At 39.2% G+C, this 18,201-nt stretch overlaps 2 protein-coding genes across 4 annotated transcripts in view; one reads left to right on the forward strand and one right to left on the reverse strand.

The window, feature by feature from the left end:
• ERO1B (endoplasmic reticulum oxidoreductase 1 beta) overlaps positions 1-18,201 on the forward strand; it is a 105,986-nt gene that overhangs the window by 74,903 nt on the left and 12,882 nt on the right. The window lies entirely within an intron of this gene.
• The window catches only part of GPR137B (G protein-coupled receptor 137B), a 66,331-nt gene that overhangs the window by 2,734 nt on the left and 45,396 nt on the right, over positions 1-18,201 (reverse strand). The window contains exons 5-6 of one of the 2 annotated variants that reach the window (XM_002760885.6): positions 15,701-15,829; positions 1,046-1,170 (exon numbers count right to left, since the gene is read on the reverse strand). In XM_002760885.6, coding sequence (XP_002760931.1) covers positions 1,046-1,170; positions 15,701-15,829 — 254 coding nt within the window. The remainder of the gene's footprint in view (positions 1-1,045; positions 1,171-15,700; positions 15,830-18,201) is intronic. The other variant, XM_035281080.3, reaches the window with a different exon arrangement.

An 18,201-nucleotide genomic window follows, 5' to 3' on the forward strand; every position in this document is an offset into this window, starting at 1 on the left:
GTGACCTTGGACAAGTTACCTACCCTCTGGATACCTCAGCTTCATCTGTATTATGAGGCTAATTAGTACTGACCTCTCAGGACTGCTATGAAAACTGAATGAGTTGATATTTGTGAATCTCTTAGAACAGTGTCTGATCCAGAGTAGATGCTGTAGAAGTATTTATTAAATAAGTATTCATGAAAATTAAGACCAAAATAAGTACCTTTAATGTTAATGAAATTTTAAATTAAGAATTGACATCATTCAAATTTGAAAACTTGGTTCTTTATGATCTATAACTTATTCTAATAAATTACTGCATTTACTCTCTTGCTTTAGAAAATGTGGTTAAAGATATGTTCCATTGAGTGATTTCATAGACAAGTGCTATATTTCCCTCTTGGAGATTCAGAGCACATATTAGTATATTACAGGCTCTGTGAAATCTTGGTATTTTTTAAAAAGTTCATTTTCTGGCCAGGCGACATGGTTCACGCCTGTAATCCCAGCACTCTGGGAGGCAGAGGTAGGCAGATCACTTGAGGCCAGGAGTTCAATCCAGCCGGGGCAACATGGTGAAACCCCGTCTCTACTGAAAACACAAAAATTAGCTGGGTGTGGTGGTGCACACCTGTAATCCCAGCTACTTGGGAGCCTGAAGCACAAGAATGCCTTGAACCCAGGAGAGGGAGGCTGCAGTAAGCCAAGATTGCGCCACTGCACTCCAGCCTGGGCAACAGAGCGAGACCCTATCTCAAAAAAAAAAAAAGTTAAACCATCATTTCCTTTTGCATGGCACAGCTATTAAGAAAAGTGTTTCATGGAATATTGTTTAGGAAACACTACTGTATATGATAATGCTATGGGGCTTTAAAAAAAAATCTGATGTCCTTTCTCATTCCTGGATGTTTCACATAAGTAAAATGATCTACCGATAATCCAGTCCTATACCACCTCCAGCTGCACAGTTGTAATGGAGGAGTTTTCTTTTAGCTTGAATCTATTTAATTAGTGTAACCCTTCCCTCCTAATGAGGCTTGTCTAACATGTAGTAAGGTCTTACCCTCCCTGAAGTCCCTGAGGAGCAATGTTCCAGGCAAGGTCATCATCACTGTCATATCTTCGAGGGTTGTCAAAGAAATAAGATCTGGGACTGAATCCATGGCTGGGGACCATTCCAGGGTTGGTCTAGAAAGACAGATAATCATTCAGCATACTTAGACATTGCGCCTTGCACTAGGCAAAAATAAGATCTCTTTTTTGCAGGAGATTAAAGATGTTCTATTTATTTGAATGTAGGCTATATCTGTTCAGCAGGAATGCTCACTTCAGTTACTCTTATGTTTAAGAGGGATTAGCCTTGCCTTTTATCACTATGGGCAAAATCTATCAGTCTTGCAACAATGAGTCATCATTGTTTTAATCCCTTATTGAAAAGCTAGATGATAAGCAACTATATGCCAACGAACTGTAAAATCTAGAAGAAAAGGGCAACTTACTAGACACATGCTGCCTACCAAGATTAAGCCAGAATAAAACCTTGAACAGACCAAAAACCTTTTTTTCTGACAAGGATTTTTCTGCTCCCTGATCCACTGAGAAAGCAATGTTTTCTCCCAGCTTTTCTTCAGTTGTCCTGTCCCTAAAACAAGGGTTCTTTTCAGAGCTCTCTTAACGTCTTCTAAAGACTTTCAATGTTAGTAAAAAGGCAAGAGATCAAAGCTATAATAAAAGTCTCCCAGTAAAGAAAAGCCTGGGACCCAATGGCTTCACTGAAAGAATTCTACCAAACATTTAAAGAAAAAGTAATACCAGTCCTACTCAAACGATTCCAAAAAAATAGAAGAAGAGGGACTACTACTAAACTCTTGAAGGAGGCCAGTATCACCCTGATATTAAAACCAAAGACGCATCAAAAATACTATAGGCTAATATCTCTGATAAATATTGATGCAAAAATTCTCAACAAAATACTAGCAAACCAAATTCAACAATATATTGAAAGATTATTCATCATGACCAAGTAGGATTTATCTCTGCGATACAAGGATGCCTCACCATCCACAAATCAATGCGATACATCACATCAACAGAATGAAGGATAAAAACCATATGATCATTTCAATTGATGCTAAAAAAAAAAAAAAGCACTTGATAAAATTCAGTGTTCCTTCATGATAAAAACCCTCAAACTGGGGCTAGAAGAAACACCTCAACATAATAAAAGCCATATATAACAGACCCACAGCTACTTTCATAGTGAATAGGGGAAAACGAAAAGCCTTTCCTCTAAGATCTGGAACACTGACAAGGATACCCACAGTCACCACTGTTATTCAATATAGTACTGGAAGTCCTAGCTAGAGCAGTCAGACAAGAGAAACAAAGAGCATCCAAATTGGAATAGAAGAAATTATCCTTGTTTGCAGATGATATATTTGGAAAAACCTAATGACTCCACAAAAGTATAAGAACTAATAGATTCATTAAAGTTGCAGGAAACAAGAACAACATACAAAAAAATGAGTAGCATTTCTATATGCCAACAGTGAACAATCTGAAAAACAAATTCCACTTACAATAGCCACAAGTAAATACCTAGGAATTAACCAAAGAAGTGAAAGATCTCTAGAATGAAAACTATAAAACATTGATGTGAGAAACTGAAGCGGACACAAAAAATGAAAAATGTTTATGGATTGGAAGAATCAATATTGTTAAAATCTCCCTATCAAAATACCAATGATACTCTTCACAGAAATAGAAAAGAATCCTAAAATCTATATAGAATCACAAAAGACCCAGAATAGCCAAAGCTATTTTAAGCAAAAAGAACAAAACTGGGAGAATCAACATGACCTGACCTCAAACTAAAACAGCATAGTACTACTATAGAAACAGATACACAGACCAATGGAACGTAAACCAATGGAATATCTATTCCAGAATAGAGAACCCAGAAACAAATCCACACACCTACAGTGAACTCATTTTCAACAAATTGCCAAGAACATACACTGGGGAAAAGACAGTGTCTTCAATAAACCGTGCTGGGGAAACTAGATATCCACATGCAGAAGAATGAAACTAGACCCCCTATTTCTCACCAGATATAAAAATCAAATAATCAAAATGGACTGAAGACTTAAACCTAAGACCTTAAACTATGAAACTACTACAAGAAAACATTGGGGGAAATCGCCAGGACATGGGTCTGGGCAAAAATTTCCTGAGAGTGTCCCTATGGGCACTGCCATTATGGCAGAGGTTTGGGGCTAAAGAGCAGAGAATTTGTTTTCTGAACTGAAAGTGCAACAGGCAGGGAATGGATCCCAGATTTTCATTTGGATCTAGATTCTGTTCATCTATTCTATTTACATACAAATACTTTGAGGGGAAGATGGTGGACAGGAGACAGGGCTTACATTCAGCTCCCACATGGATAGCCAGAACACATGTGGAGAGTCACACTATGGACTTTTGCTCCAGGAACCACCACAGGAGCATACCAGGAAAACTGAAAGAACTCACAGATACTCTGAAAGATGCAGCAGGCCACCGCAAAATCTGCGAGACAGGAGAAACCCTCTGGTGCTCTCTTGAAAGTTCCACCTGCTGTTTGGAGGCCAACTCAGGACGTTATAGCAATTCATGACAGATCCCCTGCTCCAAGGAAGAAGAAAACAACAGCTAATTCTACTGCCTGCAACATCCTGGCTAAACAGTGGTTCTGAATCTGTCCATGTGACACCTTCATTGCTAGCATAACCAGCATTTAAGAAAGCTAGCACGCTAAACATACAACCAGGAACTATCAGTCTACTTTACTCCCCTGCCATCTCCAGCAGAGCAGATGCCAGTATCTACAGCTGGGAGACCTGAAGATGGATTGCATCACAGGATTCTTTGCAGACATGCCCCAGCACCAGTCCAAAGTCTGGTAGGTCTGCTGGGTAACTAGACTCAGAAGAGCAATAACAATCACTGCACTCTGGCTCACAGGAAGCTCCATCACTAGGGGAAGGGGAAATGACCCACATCAAGGGACCCCTCTGTGGGACAAAAGAATCTGAGCATCAGCCCTTGAGTTCCAGATTTTTCCAGTAAAATAATCTACCCAAATGAGAAGGAATCAGGAATCAGAAAAGCAGTTCTGGTAATATGACAAAACAAGATTATATTAACACCGCCTGCCCAAGGCCCACAATAGCTCTCCAGCAATGGATCCAAACCAAGAAGAAATATCTGAATTGCCAGATAAATCATTCAGAAGGCTGATTATTAAGGTACTCAAGGAGATACCAGAGAAAGGTGAAAATCAATTTAAGTTAAAAAAAAAATACAGGATATGGATGAAAATGTCTCCAGAGAAATAGGTACCATAAAGAAAAAACAATCACAACTTCTGGAAAAGAAAGACACACTTGGAGGATACCAAATTCCCTGGAAAGTTTCAACAATAGAATCAAGTAGAAAGAAAGGACTTCAGAACTTAAGGCTTCTGAAGATACCCAATCAACAAAGACAAAAAATAATTTTAAAAATGAACAGAGCTTCCAAGAAATTTGGGATTATGCTAAATGGCCAAACCTAAGAACAACTGGTGTTCCTGAGGAAGAAGAGAAATCTAAAAATTTGGGATATATATTTGAGGGAATAATCAAGAAAAACTTCCCTGACCTTACTAGATACAAGAAGCTCAAAGAAGACCTGGGAAAATACCATTGCAAAAAGATGATCAGGCACAGAGTTATCAGGTTATTTAAAGTCAAGACAAAGGAAAGAAACTTAAGAGCTGTGAGGCAAAAGCATCACCTATCAGATTAGCAGCAGATTTCTTCAGCAGAAACCCTACAAGCCAGAAGGGACTGGGGTCCTATCTTTAGCCTCTTCAAACAAAATAATTGCCAGTCACTAATTCTGTATCCAGCAAAACTAAGCTTTATAAATGAAGAAAAAGGTAAAAACTCTTCAGACAACCAAATGCTGAAAATTTGCCATGACCAAGCCAGCACTACAAGAAATGCAAAAAGGAGTTCTAAATCTTGAAACAAAACCTCAAAATACACCAAAATAAAACCTCCTTAAAGCATAAATTTCACAGGGCCTATAAAACAATGAAAAAAACACAAGGTATTCAGGCAACAACTGGCATGATGAATAAAACAGTCCGACATCTCAATACTGATGTTGAGTGTAAATGGCCTAAATGCTCCTCTTAAAAGATACAGAATGGCAGAACAGATAAAAATCTACCAGTCAAGTGTCTGCTGCCTTCAAGAGACTCCACTAATGCATAAGGACTCACATAAACTTAAAAAGGTAGAAAAAGATATTCCATGTAAATGGAAACAAAAAGCAAGCAGGAGTAGCTATTCTTATATCAGACAAAATAGACTTTAAAGCAACAAGAATTTTAAAAAGACGTTAAATAATAATGAAAGGATCAGTCCCACAGGAAAATATCACAGTCCTAAATACATATGCACCAATATGGGAGCTCCCAAATCTATAAACTATCATTAAACTATTATTAGACATGAAGAAATGAGATAGACAGCAACGCAATAATAGTGGGGGACTTCACTTCCACTGACAGCACTGGACAGGCCATCAAGACAAAGTCAACAAAGAAACAATGGACTTAAACTATACCATAGAACAAATGGACCTAACAGATACAGAACAATGTATCCAACAACTGCAAAATATACATTCTTTTAATCAGCACATAGAACACTCTCCAAGACAGACCATATGATAGGCCACAAAATGAGTCTAAAATTTAAGAAAATTGAGATATCAAGTACTCTCTCAGACCACAGTGGAATAAAGTTGGAGATTAACTCCAAAAAAACCCCCTCAAAATTGTATAAATGCATGAAAATTAAATAATCTGTTCCTGAGTGATCTCTGGGTCAACAATGAAATCAAGATGGAAATTAAATTCTTAGAACTGAATGATAATAATGACACAACTTACCAAAACCTCTGGGAGACAGCAAAAGTGGGGCTAAGAGGAAAGTTCACAGCATTAAATGCCTACATCAAAAAAGTCTGAAAGAACACAAATAGAAAATCTAAGGTCACACCGCAAGGAACTAGAGAAACAAGAACAAACCAAACCCAAAGATGAGAGCAGAACTAAATGAAATTGAAACAAAAAGGCAATACAAAAGATAAACAAAAGCTGGTACTTTGAAAAGGAAAACAAAATTGATAGATCATCAGATTAACCAAGAAAAGAGAAGATCCAAATAAGCTCAATTGGAAACAAAATGGGAGATATTACGACCGATACCACAAAAATACAAAAGATCATTCAATGTTACTATGAACATCTTTACACAAACTAGAAAATCAAAATATACAACCCTCCTAGATTATATCAGGAAGAAACAGAAACTAAACTAAACAGAAACTAAATAACAACTAGCGAACTTGAAACAGCAATAAAAAATTGCCAACAAAAACAAAGTCCAGGACCAGGTGGATTCACAGCTAAATTCTATCAGATATTCAAAGAAGAACTGGTACCAATCTTACTGAAACCGTTCCAAAAGATAAAGAGGGAATCCTTCCTAAATCATTCTGCGAAACCAGTATCACCCTAATACCCAAACCAGAAAAGGACACAAGAAAACTACAGACAATATCCCTGATGAACATAGATGTAAAGATCCTCGACAAAATGGTATGATAGCTAACTGAATCCAACAGCGTATCAAAAAGATAATCCACTGTGATCAAGCACATTTCACACCAGGGGTGCAGGGATGCTTTAACATACATGAGTCAATAAATGGGATATATCACATTAAACAATTAAAAAGGAAAATCATATGATTATCTCAATGGATGCAGGAAAAGCATTTGAAAAAAATCCAGCATGTCTTTAAGATTAAAACCTTCAGCAAGGTTGGCATAGAAGGGACATACATCAAGGTAATAAAAGCCATCTATGACAAACCCACAGCCAATGTTATACTGAATGGGGAAAAGTCGAAAGCATTCCACCTGAGAACTGGAATAAGACAAGGATGCCCTCTTTCACCCCTTTTATTTATCACAGTTCTGGAAGTCCTTAGCCCGAGCAATAAGACAACAGAAAGAAATAGAGGGCATCCAAAGCAGTAAAGAGTTAAGTCAAACTGTCACTGTTCACTGATATGATTGTATATGGAGAAAACCCTAAAGATTTATTCTAAAAGCTCCTATGACTCATCACCAACAATGACCAGGCTGAGAATCAAATAAGGAACTCAACCCCTTTTCCAACAGCTGCAAAAACAAAATAAAAGACTTAGGAATATACCTAACCAAGGAGGTGAAAGATCTCTCCAAGGAAAACTACAAAACACTGCTGAAAGAAATCACTGATGACACAAACAAATAGAAACACCTCCCCCATGCTCATAGATGGATAGAATCAATATTGTGAAAGTGACTATACTGCCAAAAACAATCTACAAATTAAATGCAGTTCCCATCAAGATGCCATCATCAGGCTGGATGTGGTGGCTCACCCCTGTAATCCTAGGACTTTGGGAGGCCAGACAGGCAGATCAATTAGGTCAAGAATTTGAGACCAGCCTGGACAACATGGTGAAACCCTGTCTCTAAAAAAATACAAAAGTTAGCCAGGTGTGATGGTGCATACCTGTAATACCAGCTACTTGGAAGGTGAAGGCACGAGAATTGCTTGAACCTGGGAGGCAGAGGTTGCAGTGAGCCAATATTGCACCACTTCAGCCTGGGCAACAGAGCAAGACTCTGTCTCAAAAAGTCATTCTTCACAGAAATAGAAAAAAAAAATCCTAAAATTTATATGGAACCAAAAAAGACCCCACATAACCAAAGTAAGACTAAGCAAAAGGAACAAATCTGGAGGCATCACATTACCCAGCTTCCAACTACACTACAAGGCTATAGCTACTAAAACAGCATGGTAACTGGTATAAGAAGAAGCAGGTAGGGCCAGGCGTGGTGGCTCACACCTGTAATCCCAGCACTTTGGGAAGCTGAGGCAGGCAGATCACTTGAGGTCAGGAGTTCGGGCCAGCCTGGCCAACATAGTGAAACCCCCATCTCTACTAAAAATACAAAAATTAGTCGGGCATGGTGGCAGGTGCCTGTAATCCCAGCTACTCAGGAGGCTTAGGCAGGAGAATCACTGGAACCAAGGAGGTGGAGATTGCGATGAGCCAGGATTGCACCACTGCACTCCAGCCTGAGAATAGACAGGTAGACTAATGCAACAGAATAGAGAACCCAGAAATAAAGCCAAATATTGAAGCCAACTGATCTTCAACAATGCAAATAAAGTGGGGAAAGGACACCCTATTCAACAAACGGTGCTGGGATAACTGGCAAGCCACATGTAGAAGAAGGAAGTTGGATCCTCATCTCTCACCTTATACTCAACTCAAGATGGATCAAAGACTTTAACACCTGAAACATAAAAATTCTAGAAGATAAAGAAAATTTAGAAGATAACATCAGAAAAACTCTTCTAGACATTATCTTAGGCAAAGAGTTCATGACCAAGAATTCAAAAGCAAAGGCAACAAAAAACAAAGATAAACAGATGGGACCTAATTAAACAAAAAGTCTTCTGTACAGCAAAAGAAATAATCAGCAAACAGACAAATCCTAGAGTAGGAGAAAATATTCACAGACTATGCTTCCAACAAAGGACTAATACCCAGAATCTACAAGGAGCTCACACATAGCAGCAAGAAAAAATCAAATAATCCCATCAAAAAGTAGGCTAAGGACATAAATACAGAATTCTCAAAAGAAGATATCCAAATGGCCAACAAACATGAGAAAATGCTCAACAGCGCTAATTATCAGGGGAATGCAAAACAAAACCACAGTGAGATACCACCTTACTCCTGCGAGAATGACCACAGTTCCAAAACAAAAACACAGCAGGTGCTGGTATGGATGTAGTACAAAAAGGAACACTTTTATACTGCTGGTGGGAATGTAAACTGGAAAACAGTACAGAGATTCCTTGAAGAACTGAAAGTAGAACTACCATTTGATCCAGCAATCCCACTACCCAGAGGTAAAGGAGTCATTATATGAAAGAGACACTCGGACAGGCATGTTTATAGCAGCAAAATTAACAATTCCAAAAATATGGACCCAGCCTAAATGTCCATCAACCAACTAGTGGATAAAGAGAATGTGGCATATATATACCATAGAATACTACTCAGCCATAAAAAGGAATGAAGGCATCAACAGCAACCTTGATGGAGCTGGAGACCATTGTTCTAAGTGAAATAACACTCAGCCTGGAAGACCAAACATCGTATGTTTTCACTTAGAAGTAGGAGCTGAGCTATGAGGACCCAGAGGGATGACAAGAGTAATATAATGGACTTGGGGACCTGGGGGAAGGGTGGAGGGGTGAGGGATAAAAGGCTACACATTGGGTACAGTATACAATGTTCAGGTGATAGGTGCACCTAAACCTCAAGCAGTCACCACTGAACAGCTTTTCCATGCAACCAAACACCACCTGTTCCCCCAAAACCTTTGAAATTAACATTAAAAATAAAAACTCTTGGCTAGGCGAAGCGGCTCACACCTGTAATCCCAGCATTTTGGGAGGCCGAGGCAGGAGATCACTTGAGGACAGGCATTCAAGACCAGCCTAACACAGTGAAACCCCATCTCTACTAAAAATACAAAAATTATTTGGGTGTGATGGCTTATGCCTGTAGTCCCAGCTACACAAGAGGCTGAGGCAGCAGAATTGCTTGAACCCATAAAGCAGAGATTGCAGCGAGCTAAGATAATGCCACTGCACTCCAGCTTGGGTAACAGAACAAGACTCCATCTCAAAAATAAAAAATAGTTTTAAAAATATTGAGCAATACCCTACAAGCACAGACAAGCAAAGCAAAATGGGGAAAAAAGGATCACATCAAGTTAAAAGCTTTGCACAGTAAAAGAAACAACAAAGTCGAGACAACCCATGGAATGAGAGAAAACATTTGCAAACTACCCATCTGACAAGGGATTAATAACCAGAATGTAAAAGGAGCTCAAACAACTCTATAGGAAAAGGTTCAGCAATCCAAATAAAAAATGGGCAAAAGATTTGAACAGACATTTCTCAAAAGACATACAAATGGCAAAGAGGCATATGAAAAAGTGTTCAACATCAATGATCATCGGAGAAATGCAAATCAAAACTACAGTGAGATATTACCTCACCCCAGTTAAAATGGCTTATATCTAAAAGGCAGTAACAGAAGCTGGCAAGGATGTGGAGAAAAGGGAACCCCCGAACCCTGCTGGTGGAAATGTAAACTAGTACAACCATGGAGAACAATTGGGAGGTTCCTCAAACTAAAAACTGAGCTACCACATGATCCAGCAATTCCTCTGCTGATATCTACCCTAAAGAAGGAAAATCAGCACTCCGATGTTTGTTGCAGCACTGTTCAAAATAGCTAAGCTTTGGAAGCACCAAGTGTTTATCAGCAGGTGAATGGATAAAGAAAATGTGGAACATACACAGAATGGAATACTATTTAGCCATAAAAAAGAATGCTATCTAGTCATTTGGAACAACATGGATGAACTGGAGATGATTATGTTAAGTGAAATAAGTGAGACAAAGACAAACATCACATGTTCTCACTTGTTTGTGGGATCTAAAATCAAACAATTGAACTCATGGTCATAGAGAGTAGAAGGATGGTTGCCAGAGGCTGGGAAGGGCAGTGGAGGATGGGTGGGATAGTTAATGAGTAAAAAAAAGAGAGAGAGAGAGAGAGAGAGAATGAATAAACAAGACATTCTACTTGATAGCACTAACAACAGGGTGACTATGGTCAATAATAACTGTGTATTTTAAAATAACTCAAAGAGTGTGACTGGATTGTTTCTAACACAAAGGGTAAATGCTTGGGATGGAGACACCATTCTCCGTGATATGATTATTTCACATTACATGCCTGTATCAAAACATCTCATGTACCCCATAAATATACACCTCTTTTATCTATGTGCCCACAAAAAAAATTTTTAAAGCTAGGTGATGCTCAAATTAGCCAGACTAAACTACATAGTTCAATTTGGAAATAAATCTGTATAATCATGAGGACATTCATAACAATGGTGAGATCATTTTGGGAGATTTCTCATCCCTTTTCCATCTCTTGTCTCTAAAACCATTTCATCCCGTTTCTGCCCCCAAACTGAGTTTTACCTCTCAAAAAATCTCCAATGACTGGTCTCAGGTACACCCTAGAGGTCACCGCCAGTTTTCAAGATCATAGCTGCCCTTGGATGACTGCTGGAGTTTGAAAAACCTTTTCTGCCAGCAACTTCCAACAAGTAAAGTCGTCTTTGTCTGGAAAGATTTTAAATAAGATCAGGACTAGATTATATGACACACCAAATCAGGCATGTGGTGTGACATCCTTGTACTTAAGAGTGACCTCCTTAAAAGTTAACAGAACATGAATGAAGTAGCCACATGATGGCTATCTATATGTGAATTCCTGCTCTGCTAAAACTAAGCCAAACATAAGGAGCAAAGTGGCACTACACAAGGTAGACTGCCTTAAAATGTACTATTTTTAACAGTTTGAGAATACCTATGAGCCAGGTGCAAAAGAATGAACTTGGATCTTGATCTCACACCATATACAAAAAACAACTCAAAATGGATTAAAGACCTAAATGTAAGAGCAAAAACTACAAAACTCTTAGAAGAAAATGTAGGGGCAAGTTTTCAGGGGCAAATAGATGCTTCTCAACTTATGATGAGGTTACATTCTGATAAACCTATTGTAAGTTGAAACTAAATCAGAAATACACACCGTAGAATATTGGTTGTTTCTGATCGCATGGCTGACTGAGAGCTGTGCCTCGCTGCCCTATACATCTTGAGGGATTATCACACCCCATATCGTTAGCCCAGGAGAAGATTTAAAAATTCAAAATTTCAAGTATGGTTTCTACGGAATGTGTCCTGCTTTCACACCATCTGTAAAGTTGAAAAATTATAACTTGAACTGCTGTAAATCAGGGACCATCAGTATAGGATGTGGCAAAGGGTTCTTGGGTATGACGCCAAAACAGCAAAAAAAAGATAAATACAGTGGACTTCATCAAAATTAAAAGCTTTTGTGCTTCAAAAGATACCATCAAGAAAGTAAAAAGACAGCTACAGAATGAGAGAAAATACGTGCAAATCATATACCTGACAAGGGACTTAGAGTATATCTAAAATAAAGAACTCTTACAACTCAAAAGACAACCCAGTTTAAAATGGACAAAGGATGTGAGTAGACATTTCTCCAAAGAAGGTATACAAGTGACCAATAAGCACACAAAAAGATCCTCCACAAACTTTAGTCGTCAGACAAATACATCAGAAGCCAAAAGGAGCTCTCATGTAATCCTCAGGATATCTAGAATCAAAAAGTCAGATAACAAGTGCTAGGAGGACGTAGAAGAATCAGAACCTTCATACACTGCTGGTGAGAATGTAATATGGCGCTGCCTCTGGAAAACAGTCTGGCAGTTTTTCGGAAAGTGGCACTCAGAATTACCGTATGACCCAGCAATTCCACTCCTAGGAATATACCCAAGAGAAATGAAAACACGTTCACATAGAAACGTGTACACAAATGTTTACAACAGTGTTATTCATAATAGCCAAATGGTGAAAACAACCCAAATGTCCACTCATTTCCATAAATGTGTCTTTATCATTTCAAGCTTCTTGATGTGGGTCGTCAAGAAGCTTGAAATGATAGGCCCGGCACAGTGGCTCACGCCTGTAATCCCAACACTTTGGGACGCTGAGGTGGGCCAATCAGCTGAGGTCAGGAGTTCAAGACCAGCCTGGCCAACATAGTGAAACCCCATCTTTACTAAAAATACAAAAATTAGCTAGGTGTGGCGGGCACCTGTAATCCCATCTACTCAGGAGGCTGAGACAGGAGAATCACTTGAACCCAGGAGGCAGAGGTTGCAGTGAGCTGAGATCACCCCACTGCACTCCAGCCTGGGCAACAGAGCCAGACTCCATATATATATATATTTTTATATATATATATATATATTTTTTTTTAAAGCAACTTGAAATGAAATTATAAAAAGGACACATTTAAAGAAAACTTAAAATCCCTTAAATCTGTTGACATCCATCAATGGATGAATGGGTAAGCAAAATGTGGTCTGCCCATACAATATTTATTTGGTGATAAGGAATGAAGTACAAATACATGTTACAACATGGATGAATCTTGAAAACATTCTGCTAAGTGAAGGAAGTCAGTCACAAAAACCCACATGCTGTATGATTCCATTCATATGAAAGTCAAGACTAGGGAAATCATAGATACGAGAGACTATAGTGGCTTATGCCCGAGGGTAGGGCAGGGACAGAAGGGAAATGGGGAATGACAGGTGATAGTATGGGATTTCCTTTTGAGGTGATGAAAGTGTTCTAAAATTGGCTGTGATGACGGTTGCACATATGTGAATCTCCGCCAAACCACTGAAATATACACATGAAATGAGTAAGTTAAATGGTAAGTGAGTTACATCTCAATAAAGCTGTTTTAAAAAGAAAAACGCAGCCAGGGGTTTGAGACCAGCCTGGGCAACATGGCTCAGACCAGCAATTGCAGCTACATGCAAGACTGAGGCGGAGAATCGCTTGAGCCCAGGAGGTCAAGGCTGCAGGACTCCAGCCTGGGTGACAGAGCAAGACCCAGTCTCAGAAAAGGATAAGGACAGAGATTCTCAAATTTTACAGTGCATTCAGATCACTTGGAGTGCGTATTACAAATGTATATTCCCAGAACCTACCCTAGAGATTCTGGTCTGGGTCTCCAACATGACCTAAGAATCTTTACAGCCAGCATCCTGAGGGATTCTGAGACAGATAAAGAGCTGCATTTTGAGTATCCCATTACTGAGGCTCTGAAGTTTGACTATAATGATGCCAAGTTTAGAGACCTGTTTGTACCAAATGAATTATGGATACAAATGGTAGATGACATTGTAAAGAAATGACCCACCTGCAGTGTATTCCTTTAAAAAGTTGATGGGTATGAGTTAAGTTATAGATTTCCCCCCAAAAGAATATTAGACTTTTTTCTGATGTAATTACAGAAGTTATAGATAGGACTATTCGGTCATATATATTAAGAATATAATTTATTCTCAAAACCATATGAGGCCAGAGAAAGCTACAGTGTAGCATAGGGATTAAAACCATGGACGTGGCCGGGCACAGTAGCTCATGCCTGTAATCCCTGCACTTTGGGAGGCTGAGGTGGGTGGATCACGAGGTCAGGAGTTCAAGATCAGCCTGGCCAGCATAGTAAAACCTGGTCTCTACTAAAAATACAAAATTTAGCTGGGTCTAGTGGCACACGCCTGTAGTTCCAGCTACTGTGGAGGCTGAGGCAGGAGAATCGTTTGAACCTGGGGGGCAGATGTTGCAGTGAGCCAAGATTGCACCACTGCACTCCAGCCTGGGTGACAGAGTGAGACTTCATCTCAAAACAAACAAACCATAAAAATAAAACCATGGACTCTGGAACCAGACTGCTTGGTTTGAAGCCTGCCTCTGTCTCCAGCTTCCAAAAACAGGATCAAACAACAGGACAGTCATCTGGGTATGAAATGTGAGCTGTGAATTATGGAAGGACATTAATCATCTATGCTTTCCTCCCCACCCACACTGCTCACATTGCCCCAAATCCACTCACTGTTTTTCTGTGGGTTTCATAGATCAGTAAGTCAATAAGCTACCACTGGTTTGTGTGGTTGGAATCATTTACAGAACCAGGCTCCCAGGTGCTTTCTCATTCAACCTGGTTTTGCACTTTCTGTCCTGTCCCCATAAAGACATTTATATAAAGTTGGTTGTACAGAAACGTGACCAAACTAGGGAAGCAGCTTTCGCATTCTTTACAATAATGTTTCTTATTGCCCTATCCTCCCATTCCCTAGTCACCCTCCGGCATACTATTTTCTATTAGTATTCTCTATTTTCTATTTCTCTATTCTCTGTTTTCCTCTGCTATGAGAAAAGCTCATATATTTCGTTCACAGCAAGTCCAAGTCTCAAATACTAGTGAGGCAATGTTGCATTAAGAGAAATAGTTAGAGGCTGGGCGCAGTGGCTCACACCTGTAATCCCAGCACTTTCGAAGGCCAAGGTGGGCCGATCACCTGAGTTCGAGACCAGCCTGACCAACATGGTGAAACCCCATCTCTACTAAAAGTACAAAATTAGCCGGGCATGGTGGCACATGCCTGTAATCCCAGCTACTTGGGAGGTGGAGGTAGGAGAATTGCTTGAACCTGAGAGGTGGAGGTTGCAATGAGCCAAGATCGCACCACCGCACTCCAGCCTGGGCAACAAGAGCAAAACTCTGTCTCAAAAAAAAAAAAAGAAAGGAAGAAAGAGTCACTTTCCCCAGGCCTTAAGATACAACTTATAATACTTTCATTTCTTCTGTAAAATAAACTTAACTGAAAAACATTTTCCCTCAAAAGATAAGGGAAATGAATGTCTCAATAAAATAGTCAAGGAAACTTTTCATACCAGCACAGAATGGAAGAGGCCCTCTTCTCTATTGAGAAGTGAAGAAGAAGTTCTAACTGCAGGTTTCGTGATCAGAATTAGGAGATATTTTCTTACAAATATAAATGGTTTACTTACAAGGTCCTTTGTAGGATTTCTAACTCGGAAGAAATAAACTACTAAGGTGGTAGGTAAGAGTTCCCAAACAAAAAGCACCACTCCAAATAAGACGTATCCAGCATCTCCCAGCTGATTCTTCAAATCTGCCTGTTAGAAAGAGAGAGGGACAGTCATTAGACCAAGGGCAAAGAAAATAAATGTGACTGAGTCTTTCCAATGTGAACAGGGGATAATTCTAATACTACAGCACAGTTCACTCCCCTATATTTTAGAATGTACTGTAGAATATACTGTTAATGTCTACTTGAAGTATTAAAATACAGTATAGTACACTCCCTTAAAATATGCAGATTGGAATCAGATTATAGTAATGGTCCGGACCTCAGAAAAGGGTTATTTAAACCTTACGGGATAAATGATTCTCTTCTTCAAAATATTCAAAGACAGAAACTTCTAACCTCAGATGTTGTATTACTTCACGCCCCCAAAACTCTTAAGTCCAAATTAACACTCAAATCTAAGCTGACTTTCTTCAACAAATGAACAGTGAGAAGGTTATGTTGCCGCCTCCATTATCCCCCCATAGTCTCATCCCTAGGTAAAGAGATCAACTTTCAAACTTTTCTTCACATACACCATATCCTGCTGGGAGGTAGAGGTAGGAGAATTGCTTGAACCTAAGAGGTAGAGGTTGCAGTGAGCCGAGATCACACCACCACACTCCAGCCTGGGCAACAAGAGCAAAACTCTGTCTCAAAAAAAAAAAAAAAAAAAAAAAAAAGGAAGAAAGAAATAGTCACTTTCCCCAGCCTTTCCCCATTTTCACCCTTTAAAGCCTGCTGTAGGCCAGCTTGTCCAGAAAACCAGTCCTCAGAGCCTAAGGTATTTGGTGTCAGGCCCAGTGAGATGGCCAGAGAGCTTGGTAGAGCAGTGTTCTCTTCACAACAGACAGAAGGTACAGGAGGAAAGTGCATGGTTGGGTTTGGGCCACTGTATCAGGTCATTCTTTCAAAACAGAATGTACCTTAAAAGGCCCAATAACTTAAACTCAATCCTTTCACCTTCTCTAAAACACCACTTAAAGCATGGTGACCAAAACTACTTACGCTACTTTCAGAAAGATCACCCCATGCTTCCTCTATGTTCCATCTCAATTACGTGTTCTTTTTTGATTCTGCACAAACAACATGTACAACTGTGGTCATTTGTTTTGCTTGCTCCTAGATTATTTTGGTGGCAACACACAGATCTAGATAACCATAAATAGCCCATAAAAATAGAAGAATTTTAAAAATCATCATATTTTAAATCCATTGTAATTATATATATATATATATATATATATATATATATAATTTTTTTTTTTTTTTTTTTTGAGACAAGGTCTTGCTCTGTCATCCAGGCTGGAGTACAGTGGTGTGATCACAGCTTACCGCGGCCTTCAGCCCCTGGGCTCAAGTAATCCTCCCAAGCAGCTAGGACTACTGGTCTACACCAACATGCCTGGCTAATTTTTTAATTTTTAATTTTTTGTAGAGATGAGGTCTTGCTATGTTGCCAGGGCTGGTCTCAACTGGCCTCAAGTGATCCTCCCAAAATGCTGGATTACAGGTCACCACACCCACCCATACATTGTTTGTTTGTTTCTAAGTGAAAGCAAGTTTATTAGGAAAGAAAGAATGGCTACTCCTTCATAGACAGAGCACCCATAAATTCTTAATTGAAATAAAAACTGAAAAAATTTTGTTAAAGCCAAATCTTTGTTGTTTAATGGCTACAGAGTTTCAGTTTAGGAAGATGAAAAAGTTCTAGAGATGGTGACGATGGCCGCACCGTATACTAAAACACGGCTCGAATAGCAAATGTTACGTATATTTTACTACAGTACAAAATCAAATACTTTGTGTATCATGATAGTCTCTAATCATTGTTTAAAGTTTAGATTTTCATATATTTGATTTCCTCAAAATAGTGCACACGCTTCGCAGTGCCTTGTCCGGCTTCCTCCCATCCTGTGTTTATGGTGTTGCTGCTGTTGTTTTAATCCTTTCTAACTGTAACACAATCTTTCCTTGTCCTCACAGGTTTAGCTTATCATGATCATTTTATTCTTTCTTCCAGCTGTCTAAATCCAGCTCAGGGCTTGAGCACCGTCGAGATGTTAGAAGCAGATTTAGAGATGGTTAGGTATTCAGTACTTTTCCAGGAAAAGCTAAGGAACCTTTGCAAATCAATCTAATACATTTCTAGTAGGGAAGTTATGTATCTGTATTAATGGCTAATCCGTGTGTCCCTTTTCCTTAGTGGACCATAAAGCTCCCACAGAGCAGGGAATGAGTCTGTTCAGTTTTGTAGCCCTGGCACTTTGCACGCCGCCCAAGATAAGAAAACAAAGTGCTGTTTGTCAGATGAGTGAATGGTAGTTCATTGTCATTGTTTTATGTATTTTCTTGAGCATGGATGCCAGATGATATTTCGCTACCTTTGTTCATTTGCTTTCTGACTTACAAATGTATAGA

The sequence above is a fragment of the Callithrix jacchus genome, chromosome 19 (genome assembly GCF_049354715.1).
Source record: "Callithrix jacchus isolate 240 chromosome 19, calJac240_pri, whole genome shotgun sequence".
In the NCBI taxonomy this organism is placed as follows: Eukaryota; Metazoa; Chordata; class Mammalia; order Primates; family Cebidae; genus Callithrix; species Callithrix jacchus.